At 26.7% G+C, this 12,320-nt stretch overlaps 2 protein-coding genes across 3 annotated transcripts; both read right to left on the bottom strand.

Moving 5' to 3' along the window:
* Window positions 1–614: 614 nt before the first annotated feature.
* LOC145745286 (voltage-gated hydrogen channel 1-like) lies at window positions 615–5,410 on the bottom strand. 2 transcript variants are annotated; one of them, XM_082563317.1, is made up of 8 exons: window positions 5,378–5,410; window positions 5,150–5,210; window positions 4,863–4,928; window positions 3,904–4,055; window positions 3,563–3,727; window positions 2,959–3,133; window positions 2,401–2,520; window positions 615–1,231 (listed from the first exon to the last, which is right to left on the bottom strand). In XM_082563317.1, the coding sequence occupies exons 1-8, from the start codon at window positions 5,393–5,395 to the stop codon at window positions 1,143–1,145; spliced, it is 846 nt and encodes a 281-aa protein (XP_082419443.1). In that variant the 5' UTR covers window positions 5,396–5,410; the 3' UTR covers window positions 615–1,142. The 2 variants fall into 2 exon arrangements, with proteins under 2 accessions (XP_082419443.1, XP_082419445.1); XM_082563319.1 differs by lacking the exons at window positions 4,863–4,928; window positions 5,150–5,210; window positions 5,378–5,410 and adding an exon at window positions 4,500–4,665 and having other exon boundaries at window positions 629–1,231.
* A 333-nt stretch (window positions 5,411–5,743) lies between these two features.
* LOC145745506 (uncharacterized) lies at window positions 5,744–10,857 on the bottom strand. Its single transcript, XM_082563602.1, has 10 exons — window positions 10,639–10,857; window positions 10,230–10,335; window positions 9,959–10,091; window positions 9,725–9,770; window positions 8,893–8,997; window positions 8,522–8,705; window positions 8,291–8,409; window positions 7,181–7,292; window positions 6,875–6,971; window positions 5,744–6,792 (listed from the first exon to the last, which is right to left on the bottom strand). The coding sequence occupies exons 1-10, from the start codon at window positions 10,724–10,726 to the stop codon at window positions 6,238–6,240; spliced, it is 1,545 nt and encodes a 514-aa protein (XP_082419728.1). The 5' UTR covers window positions 10,727–10,857; the 3' UTR covers window positions 5,744–6,237.
* Between the last annotated feature and the right edge of the window lie 1,463 nt (window positions 10,858–12,320).

Here is a 12,320-nt window from a genome sequence, read left to right as displayed (position 1 = left end):
ATCTAGCACGTAGGCTATTTGCCAAATAAAAGTTTTGGTAAAAGTGCAAATATTTAAGCGTATGTTTGTTATTGGTGATGACAATTATTACGCTCCACTAATTTTTATTACATCTTTAACTTTATCCTCAATTAAACTTTATATAAAAACATATTTTTAGTTTTAAACTATTTTTTGTATATATTAGATAAGCTTGCTTCCTTTAACATTAAAAAAAATCGGTATTATCTAGTACTTTAAATAAGTAGACTTGATGGTTAAGTGTGTTATTAAATTGATTAAAATTTAAAAAAAATTAATTTTAATTAACCCTCACGATTTTAATTTTTTATCTTGAAAGGTTAATAACGTAAACCTCTCACTTAAAAACGCTAGTATAACCGTGAATGGTTTATACTTATAACACATAAGATAATTTAATTTTATCCAATATCCCATAGAGTCAAAACCAAACAATTTGACATTAACATTTCGAAATGCACGATAATGTATTATTTGGCAAAAATTACACATTTAAATACAAATAATATACCGGGTTAAAAATACTAAATAAAATATTAAAATATCTTAATAGAAATTTCAACAAAATAATTTTAAATATAAAACTATATATATATGTTAACGTAAATTATTAATAGCAAATAACAAAAAATGTCCACTTTAAAATATAGACGATTTCTAACAGAAATGTTATAATAAAAATAACGAAAAATAATAACACAATTGTTATTGTACAAAAAAAGGCTTAACACAATAGCATAAAATATAATGTAATAATAGCAATGTTTTAAAAAACACACGATAAAATACCATGATTGGCAATAAAATATAAGAAAATTGGTCTTTAGTGCAAGAAAAATACTATAGTGTATATAAACTAAGGTAAGTATTAATATAATTGCAATATATATGTTAAGAAACTTTAATATGTTTAGGTTACATCTTAAAGTAAAAATAAACAAACTAAATTTGCCATAAAATTTTAATAAATTTCTTAATTATACAAGTAAACGTTATACAAAACAAAATTGTAAAATTTTGTAAAAATTTTTACATTTTTATTATTTTACACGAGTATAGTTAACCTTGGCGACCTAACAACTGTAACTAATGACGTAGTGACATACCAATGACGTCATTAATTAATGCACGTCGTTTTGAGATTCGACAGCTTCCGGTTCTTCGTACTTTAATCCGTTTTCACGAAGAGTATCTTTTAGTTTTTCGATTTCTACGAAATAAAAAAAATCGAATTAAAATTGGATATTACAAACTGGTAGAATTTGTTTTAATATGTATCTTAATATAGACTTTATTATAAAACATAAAATTGTTTATTCATGAAATAGATAAATACACTTTTGAGTAATATAAATATTTATATACCATTGAATATACATTGAAAATATTTTAAGCTTTTTTAAAGGTTTGTTTTTTCTTAGTTGCACTAAATATCGTTAACCCCTTAATCCTGACTGTTTATTAGACAAAGTTCAGGGCGAAAATAAATCAACAGTTATAATTCATAAGGAGAAAATGTGTAAAATAACAGTATCTGATAAATATTGTTTTTTACCTAAAATTTTCCACTGTTTTTAAGATATAAACTATTACGAATCAGTTTTTGCCCGGAAAATAAATACATTGTTATCTAACTATAATTAAGATCGATAGACCACCAAAGAAAATTCTAATCGCACAAAAATTCACAAATTTGCATTTTTGCTCATTGTCAATATTTTTCTATATGATTTTTAACTTTTAATATTTTGAAGTTATAATTTAACAGTTTGGTGAAATTTAGCCGAACTTATATTTTGTTCAGACAAAAGTTAAATTATAAGATGTTTATTTACGTGACAAATTTAACGCGTTGGCTCGCAAAAAAAAGCGATTATAATAATCTGATTAAGGTGTTAAAATATCTCAAATTTAACCAAGCGTGTTTAAGTTTAGTTATGCAAGGTTTTATAACAATTTTTCGTTTTCGTCCAAAAAAAAATGTAAAATTGCAAAAGTAGAACCTGAAATTACGTTTTTATTCATTTGTTACATATTTATTTTGCAATTTTTTCAACTCGAAGGATTAACTATTTTTGGCTTTTTTTAGATTTCTCAGAATTCCCTTACTGCACTAGTGAATCCGTTGTGACGTCATAATCAAAAGGAAACAGCGCTTTGCCGCTTCCCAAATTAGTTTTATATTAATCACGAATTAAGGACATGATAGGCAGACTTCGCCTTAATATAAGGAAATAGAATAAACAACGTGTTTATAATATTACGAAACGATTAATTAAATTTGCAAGTGTTTAATTAAGTTTTGCAATTTTTGCTTAAGCAGAATAACAATTGTTTTTAAAAATAAAATTTAAAATTAGTTCTAGGTTTATTTTTTACCTTCGTCTTTTTTAGCGATTTCGTCGTTTGCCGTTTTTAGAGATTCCATTAATTTTTTGTTTCTTTCTTTGAACAAATGAACCTTTTCATCTGCTCTACTCTTAATGGTAACAATAAATCCTAAAATATGTAAAAAATGGCGTTATTAGAACAAGGATTAATACAAGCCATTACCCAATCTTTAAAAAAAATTTCAAAATCTCCTTGTACAAATTAAAAAAACTTAATATTGTGCACAATATATTACTACAGAATTATAAAAACGTGGGTATGGGTGTAATAACGATATATTACATATTTTAACATACTTAGATAGTTTTATAACAGCTGTTTTGTATTTAACCAAAAAAAAAACTTAAAACACCCTGAGGACAATTAAATTTCACACTTGTAAACACAAATTTATTACTTGCAAAAAATGTAGAAATTAAACCTAAAGTATACAGCTTACTATTTTAAAGTTATGGCCATGTTAAAATTTAAACGAGTCTTTAAATAAGTAAGTTTCTATAAACAACTAAATAAAAAGATTGAAATTATTTTAAAATTGTAATATACCGTTAACAATTCTCAAAACCCTCCATAATCGAAACAAAACAAGTAATCCAAGTGCTTCCAAGGCTGCAGTTTCATGAAAAACTAGAACAATGTCGACAATAAACGATATCACGACTACAACTGCATCAACAACTTCAATCTTGTGGTGCAGGAAGAATTTGTGATTTGAATAAATCTAAAAAATGTTAAGCAAAATAATTTAAAAATCAAAAAAAAAATCAAAAACTAATTGAACCCACTCAAAATTTGATATTTAAAATTTTTCAGGGATAGCTTCTAATAATTATAGCTTTAGTGCTTTTAAAAAACCCTATTAATAGGATTTAGCTAATACTGCTATATTTTGAATGATCAGCATGACAAATGGATTTTAACACGCAATACATTGTATCTCATGGTCTGGTGTTGAAATCCAAGTAATGGCATTTTATAACAATATTTAATATTTACATGATGCTAAACAAAATATCAATAAATTAAAAATTATTTTAAAAATTTAAAAAAAAATTTAAAAACTAAACAAAATACGAAATACTTAGTAATATCACAAAGAATTATGTTGTGAAGTCAGCCTTACAAAACCTAAAAAAAGAAGTAAAGTTACCTTAAGCCCAATTTCAATCATAAACACAGCAAGAATTGAGATTGAAAAACCATGAAAAACACTGACAACATCGTGTGTTTCTGGGATGGCAACTACTCTTAAATCGACCAATAAAGCAAATATAACCAACAAACTGTCAAATATGACTAGAAGAATAACACCAATCTAAAAAAAATAAAATTTTAAACTACATATACATAAAAATTTTTTTTTTAATTTAAAGATGAAAATTAATTTTCAAATAAATTGACTATTTAATTTTATAATTCCTTTTTTCTTATAATAATGTACATTTTATTTTAATTTTTTTGTTATATATATAATCAAAATATTATTCTTACATGAACAGGCTTAGAATGAAGAATGTGACTTAGTTTTTGCTTTTGTGTCAATTCTTCATGAGGCACCATGTCATGTTCATAAATTTCATGATTTCGATCTTCGTGATGTTCAAAATGCATAAACTCAAATATTCCCATTTTATTCGATCTATCTGAAAAAATATAAAACCAAATATTAAAATCAAAGTTTATTCAAATTTAAGCTAAACAATTTTATAGTTCTAAATCCAAGTAAAGTAAAAAAAAATATTTTTTTTCTAGTTAGAATCATAAATATAAATCTTTTTAGTTAACAACTTTTTTCCAAAAAAAATTGTTTTAAATTATTAAAAAGTATTTTGTTGTCAAGTCATTGTAGGAATTAGTACCAAGTTATTCTTTATTTGTATTTAAATAACACTAGCTGATTAATCTCTTATGAATTTTATGCAATATCAAATAAACAAGTTTAGGCCCTGGGCTAAATACCAAAGGATATTAAGTTTTAAATTGAATATTAATGGTTTAAAAAGTAAGGTAATAAATAATTCTAGTACAATAGGCCTATAAATTTTAAAATGTTACATAAAAGAGTTAAAAACTAAATATAATATTACCTTATGTCAAAAGTCTTTTTAATAAAAATATATTCATTTAAACTGTAGTATTATTACAACTTTCAGCTTTAATTTTCTGTTTTTAACTAATTTTTTTTTTAATATTACTGATTAGTATACATTAAAAAATTTACAGTGTTCCTATTTATTATCTAAATCTGCAACTCAACAATTTTAGGTCTTTTAAATAAAAAGAAAACATGTTTTTTTTTCTATATACCTAACCACAAGATTAACTTCAAGTTCGCAAACAAGAGCGAAAAAAAGGTAAATCCACCATAACTTTCTCTCTTAATACACTAACAGCTGAACAAGATTATTTATCTTTATACATAACAAGAAAAAATCAAAAACAGTTTTTACCTTTTCCCTTACCCATGGTAGGGTTGTTTGACAAATCATTAAAATCCACAAACATTTTTCTTCTTACTGAAATTCAAAGGAATTTGTAAAAATTAAGTTAATTACATAGTTCCAGAGATAGTATTACCCTATATAGGCAAATTAATAATGTCTTTGTTGTGAATTTAAGAGTATATGCAAATGTAAACTAACCTTTATAAGGTATTTTAATTTATCAATGATGCAAAAAAATAAAACTAATTAAAATTACAAAAAAAAAGTTAATTAAAAAAAATAAAAAATCTTACTGTATTTTCTCCAATATAGAAAATGTCCCTTTACATTTATTCTACATGAAAACACCTTTTTCTGCGAAAGTACAACAATGTGTTACTATGTTTAAAACTTCGTATTTAGTTAAATTTATACGCAAAAACCGTATTTTATCAATAACTTAATTAACGTCTAAATGGTTAAAAACTATCCATTTTTGCAACATTTAAACGCCTATTTAGTTTATTATGACTAACACTTACGGCATACATACGCAACATGTATTAGATTAGACCATGTACAACATATTGCCCGTTTTAAAAAAGGAAATGTGTGACCTAATCGAGCTGCGTAACAAATTAATCATCGCACGTTTAATTCAATCTACTTGTCAAAATAGGGGATTTCCCTTGTTGATTAAATTTATTTAAATTTATTGCAGAATAAATTTTAAACAGCCTAACAGATTTTACACTTTACGACTAAAGGTTATAATAAAAACCACAACATCTGTTTACCACAATAAAAGTTACTTGTCGTTTCGCTTTAACGCTTCGTTAATTTATATACTGCATAATTAGATACTGCTCTCTAGCGCCCACTTACGGATCACTATTTACATGTTTCAATTCCTGTTTTTGTATTTATATTTTTACAGTTCAAATGCTAATGGTGAAACAAAACAATATAAACAATACACAATAAGTGCCATAACACAAATAACCAACCAACCATTAAATTTACAAATATAAGCATTATCCAACCAAAAATAACTTTACCTTGAAATTAATTCAAGTTATCTTAAAAAATCAAAATCAATTTATAAAAACCACAAGGTACAATGAGCATTAAAGCTAAAAACATATTATTTTCCTATCTAAATTAAACGATCACTGGTCTCGATCAAAATGTAAAAAAAAACAATGCATTGATTTACATATTGTAATAAAACTCTTTTTGTGATTATATTACTGTACAGTATGCAAATGTCAACGTAAACCACCTCCTTATTATTACATTTCCGAAAACAAGTCAACCTTTACAATGTTGAGTTATACCCTAAGGGTTATTCTTCTGCATTAGTTGGCTGTAAACATCAGACACGTAGACCCAAAGATTTAATTTAAATGTAGTTCCCTTTTTTTATTTGAGTTTTTTCCCACTGGCTGATTTTTCGTTTTAAAGTGGGAACCTTTTTCTTTGACTGAGTTCGAGCTGGGAGAGTTTTAACCTGGTCCTGGTCTTCAGACTCTTTTCTGACGTCATTGTGCCAGTTAAGTGACGTCACAGCGTCGTAGTTAGGGGGCATCGTGTTTGCCCCCGTTTGGTTTGTGGGGTAATAAAACACAAAACCACCTTCGTTGTTTGAGTACATTTGTCCCGTATTAACATTGTTTGTCACATGATGCTTCGCTTCGTCGCCCATAGCAACCTCGTTTCCTAAAATGACGTCATTATTAATCATCGAAATTGGTGACGGGGTGTGCCGACTTCGGTTAGGCGGAGCAAGTGGGGCTTGCGCTTTTTGGGGTTTACTCGAAGGAGCGGATGAATGTTTACTACCAGCTTGATTGTAGTTTTGTTGTTGTTGATTATTTGTTACGTCATAATCAGGATTGTAGGCCGGCTGCTTTGGGACTGTACCCGGAAGATTATGTAACCTTTGAATGGGATGAGCCTAAAAAAAATAAAAAAAACAATGAAGGGAAAAAAACTTTTTTGAAATTAATAAACTTTATGAATTTGCATATTAGTTTTACCATAGAAGCTAGGGGTGAAAAATGATGATTCTTTTTCTCGTATTCCAATTCCTTTTTTCTTTCCTTTTTCTCTTGTTTTTGTTTATCGCAAATACACCTTTTAAAACATTACAAAAAATTCCAAATTTTAAGATATAAAACGTGAAATCAAATTAAATCTCGCATTTTAAAATAGATTTTTAATATTAAACCTATAGCCTATAACTGACAATTATAGTTGTCATTTTCCACATTGAGAATACATCATATCATAAAAAACATTACGTGACTTAGTTTTTACAAAACAATAATAGCAAATATATTTACAATTTAATAACGACTCCAATCAATATAATAATAACAAGGCCAACAACTGGGATTCCGATCACCAAGTAAAGATTAAATTCTGGTTCTTCCTCTCCATTGTCAATAACTATCGCTAAAATAAAAAAATAATTTTATTTAATTAACCTTATTATTCTCAAATATTTAAAGAAGGAATTTTAAACCACGCATTTACTTTACAGTAAATTTATATTATTTTTTGACTTGTTTTTGTTGTTTATTACATATATAAATTCTATTCTTGCTTATTAATTATATAAAAAAAGGTATTTAATTAAAAAATTAAACTAAAAATGGGCATTTATTAAATTGTTTAAATAAATGCCCATTTTATAGTTTGTAATATTTTATTAGTCTACGCATTTACGTGAAAAGTTTCGTTATTTGCGTGAAATTCGAAAATTTTTCAATTCTTATCTTGATCCTATCGGAGCGTTACGTCATTGCCATTTTTAAAACAAAATCAAAACCAAAAAAACGTATGAAACTTAATTCTTTTAAACTTAATTCCTATTAATATTTCGTATTTAAAAACCCTATCTAGAAGTTGCTGTGAATGATATTCACTTTATTAGAAAAAAACTTAACTTTTTAACAAAGTTGAAGGAAAGCGTGTAAATAATGACATTTAATAATTTGGATCTCATTAAACTTGTGATAGCTCAAGGCCATAAGACACGTTTAACGAATAAGCCATGCTAGCTAGAAAATACGCAAATTTGAAACTGTATACGATAACCTTGTAATCAAAATTCCACATGGCATTAATTTTTTTAATAATTAAGAAGTTGGTTACATAATTTTTTATTTTTTTGTAATAACTCAATTGTTATATTATTTCGAATATTTAATTTGAAAAAAAAGAGTAAATTTATATATGGCATTTTTTTAACAACACCTGTTTATAAATATGCTTTTCATTATTTTTATGTTAGGAATAATTAGGGCGGCACCACAATAAAATTCCGGGCAATTTAAAGTAATATTAAATCTCAAAAAATGCTTAAAAATATTCACATTTTTTACACACTAGGTGATTTTGCATTTCTAGATAATATTTTTAATAATTTTTTTAACTAACTCTTTACTTACTTGTTTTTCCTGGTGATTGATCTCTACTGGGCGAGTTAAATTGCTTGGGTGGTGTCAAGGGTCTCCTGTTCTGATTTTTAACAACTATACGCGTGTTGTTTCCAACAAACTTTGGTTTACTAAAATACACAATTAAATAAATTAAGAGTAAATTTATACAAAAAACTTGAATAAATATTCCAAAAAAGTGTCACGCAACTATTAATTAAACAATGTTTATGCTTCAATTACTTGGCCAGTTTTTCTCTTTGTTTTTGTATTGAATTAAGATTAACTTTTCCGCCGTTACTTGGTGCCGTTGGCGGGATTTTAGCTGTAGACTTTCCGCCATTTTTAGGCGCGTTACCTGGTGTTTTTAACTTGTTCTTTTTAACCTTTTTCGGCTTTGGTTTTTTATTTGTAAACGAGAAAACGGCTGTAGAATAGAAAACAATTTTTTATTATAAAAAAAACAAAAAAATGTCAGTAAAATTAAAGCCGGGTAGTGGAAAATTTAATTTTCCCAATATTACTGTGTTTTACTTTGACGAAAAGTTTAAATATTACAATTCCAAGCGTTTCTAGCCCAAGATAAAAATATATAATAAAAATCTAAAACCTACATTTAAATCCTGACTGCTCTTTTTTGACAGCTTTAAATTTTATTTGAAAACCCTGATGTCCAGCTGCTGCGGTGTCAGCCATTAAGTCTAAACGAAGCTGAAAACCTAAAAATAAAAACAATAGTGAAAAGAAGGCCGAACCTTCTGGCCGAAGCTTCTCACGGCCGCAGCTTCTGGTCCCCGTGAAAAGATACATAAAACTGTTTTTATAGCCTAAATTATACATATTAATATTGAAAAAAAATAACTTGATTATACAAAAAAAAATGTATATAAAATTTTTTTTAAGTTGTAGAAACAATTCCAAAAAGAGAAAAAAAATTGTAATTCGTAAATTGTATTTTTGCAGATGAATTTATTAAATGCATATTTTAAAATGTAGTACTAAACGTCGTTTTTAAAATTACTATACAATAAAATCGATTTTAGGATAGAGAACCAGTTGGTGGTAAATTTTTAGGCAGAAATCTATATATTTCGTGTATTCAAATGCGCCATAGGCTATATACAAAATCCTTGGCTATAATGATTTAAAAATACTCATGCAATTTAAAATTTTTTTAAAATTATTTTTTGATTAAAAAACTTTATTTAAAAAAAATTGTTAATCATTTTTCCGACATTTTAACTAGTGGGAAAAAATAATGCAATTTAACTTGCACTATGACGTCATAAACATCCATCATAATAACGTGAGGTCACACTAACAAGAACCTTTTGTTAAAGGTAATAAAATGATTAGAGGTACGGTTTTTAAAATTGTTCAACTTTTACAACTAGGCTAATAGAGCTCCGAATATTATTTAGTTTTTAGAGAAAAAATGTAACTTACCGTAAGACACGTAATCTCCTGGTCTCCTATCCCCGCAAAATTTGCCCTAAAAACAATAAAATTTAAAAAAAAGGAATTTTTGATAGTAATAAGTATTTCTTAAATAGACCCATTTTGTATTACTTTTATAACAGATAAACTCTGTTTTTACACCAAAAAAGTAAAGTTTTTAAAAAATATTTTTTTACGGATTTAAACTTCGGATCCCGTGCACCAAATCTATTAACTATTTACCCTGTCGTGTTTTCCGTTCACGGCTTTAATCTCCATAATTTGAATGAATTGGGTAAAACAATTATCGATTGAACCGGTCAGGTTCATCGTTTGAAAAGCTAGGCGAATTTTTTGAGACGGATTTGCACTTATTCTGATAATTAAAACGATTAGAAATTTACATATAAAAGCACGTTAGAGTAATGGAATATATTAGTTTTTTGACAGTTTTATTAATTTCCCTTGAAGCCATATAAAAATGTGATTTAATTTTTTAATTGGAAACACTTACATCCATGTACATTGTGTCTGCCGTGTAATTCCATTTGGAAACCCTGGACTTGTGACTTCTTCCCATTTGTTCGGCAAAGCATGAAGTTGGATAATACAATGAGTCCCTTGAAATCAGGTTTATAAAATTATTAATAAAACACAAATTACGCAATTACATAAAGTTGTTTCACGTAATTGGATATATTAAAGGGTTTGAAAAGTTTTTAAAACACTAAAAATTGAAGTTAAAAGTGCTACTTATTAACTAGCCAAATGTAGTCTTTAACAAAAATGGTATAATGAGAACCAAAAAAAACAACATAAAAATACACAATTTGATAAATTTAATGTTAATTGGATAAGAAATTTATAAAAAACAAGTCGTCGTTGTGATATATCCATAATTAATTACGGTTTTCTATACTTACATGGTGGATTCAATAATGAATTTTTAGCACTTTCCACTTGAGATAAATATCCAAAAAGACAACTTAATATAAGTAACATAAACCTCATGATTTCATTATTGTTATTTTAATACTTTATAACATGAACGATTCTATCACCATCTTTTAATAAAAAATGCTGTTTTAAAAATCATGATCTTTTTTTCTCATATAAAATTACATTTATCCAGTTGTTTTGGTTTTCCTTCGAAATTAATAAATTTTTAATTACGAAATTTTATAAATAAAATAGGGTAAGGCCTAGATTATCACACACGACCCTTAAGATTAATTACTATAATTAAAAATTAGTACGATAAAGTTTACGCTAACTTGTGACTGAACTGAACTGTTTAGATTACAACGAAGGAATACGTGGAAGTTAACGACTGTTAAACACGTTTTGTAACAAGGCCCTTGTGAAAAGATTAATCTTAAAAAATATTACGAACACTAAAACAAAATGGAGAAAATTTTACTTTTATAAGTTTAGTTCATTACAGTTTACCTTTTTTATATCCTGTGTTGTATTTTTTTAGACAATGAATAAATACTATTTACTTTTTCAGTAAGAAATTAAGTAACATATGACTTAAAAATCATTATTCTAACTTTAAATATTTCTGACTTAACTTTTAATAATATTTTACTTAAAAAAACTATAGAAACATTATTTATCCTTACTTTTAAAGTAACCAAGTTAAACGGTTTAAAAATTCAACATTTTGAACTGCTCGTTTGTTGCCAATTACTAGTCATAAATTAAAAACCGGTTCACTTATTTTTTTCTGCCGCTACGTTCACGTTTACAGCGCGTGATTGCCTGAAACAAATCTTACGCAATAACACCAAAACGTTGAAAAGTTAAATAGGGTCTACATAGTGCAACATAATATAACCAAAATGCCTTGGAATTTTAAAAACAATATTTTTTCGTCGAAAAATCTACTTTGCATTACGTCATTATTTTTTTGAATGATTTGAACTATATTGTCGCTAAAATATAAAGAATAAACTGACTAACATTTTAATGACAACTTTTTTCAACATAAATTGAAATTTTCTTAGTTAAGATGTTACAAACTGTATATTTTGTTTAATAAATACACTTTTTACAGAACTGTGCCGCTTTCAAATATTACATATTTATTAACAAAATATATGCCCCGGGGTAGCCTACATTTTGAGAAAATTCTGTTTTTCTCTGGCACAACCCTGCGACCAGCAGTTTTATACTTTAAAGGCCTGAATAGAGTTTTTCTAAAAAACTAAACAAGTTGCAAATTTACAACACTACAACCACAGTATTAAATGCAACAAAATGTGTTATGAAAATAAAAATTCTTTTTAAAATTTGCGAATATGTATAATCCAAGTCGCCTTTAGGCAAATCCTTATAATTCTGTGTTTATCGTTTGTTTACGATGTATAACTACAACAAACAATGCAAATTATACGCCTGCAATTATTCTTATTCCAGTCATTTAACTGCGTACTTGTCTGTTTAATAATGACAAATAGGAAATTTGCTGGTTAACGCGAAAAGTACTCGAAATAAGTCAATCAAAGTGACACGCCTTTTCATTTTAAAATTAGAGTTTAACGAATAATTTTCTTACAAAACTGTATGTTTAGATTCTCCACATACAGTCGATTTTGGGTTA

Source organism: Corella eumyota, chromosome 3 (assembly GCF_963082875.1).
Source record: "Corella eumyota chromosome 3, kaCorEumy4.1, whole genome shotgun sequence".
Classification (NCBI taxonomy): Eukaryota; Metazoa; Chordata; class Ascidiacea; order Phlebobranchia; family Corellidae; genus Corella; species Corella eumyota.
The sequence above is the reverse complement of the archived record's forward strand: the minus strand, read 5'-3'. Positions and strand labels throughout refer to the sequence as shown.

Bases quoted from the DNA above. Each gene is read 5' to 3' on its own strand.
- LOC145745286 (XM_082563317.1), bottom strand. The intron at 3,134-3,562 runs GTAACTTTACTT...AACATTTTTTAG, and splicing joins TGATTGAAATTGGGCTTAAG to ATTTATTCAAATCACAAATT. The intron at 2,521-2,958 runs GTATATTACAAT...TACATATTTTAG, and splicing joins GGTTTTGAGAATTGTTAACG to GATTTATTGTTACCATTAAG.
- LOC145745506 (XM_082563602.1), bottom strand. From the start codon at position 10,726: ATGAGGTTTATGTTACTTATATTAAGTTGTCTTTTTGGATATTTATCT. The intron at 8,706-8,892 runs GTAGGTTTTAGA...TCTATTCTACAG, and splicing joins AGAGCAGTCAGGATTTAAAT to CCGTTTTCTCGTTTACAAAT. The intron at 7,293-8,290 runs GTAAGTAAAGAG...TTTTTATTTTAG, and splicing joins TCAATCACCAGGAAAAACAA to CGATAGTTATTGACAATGGA.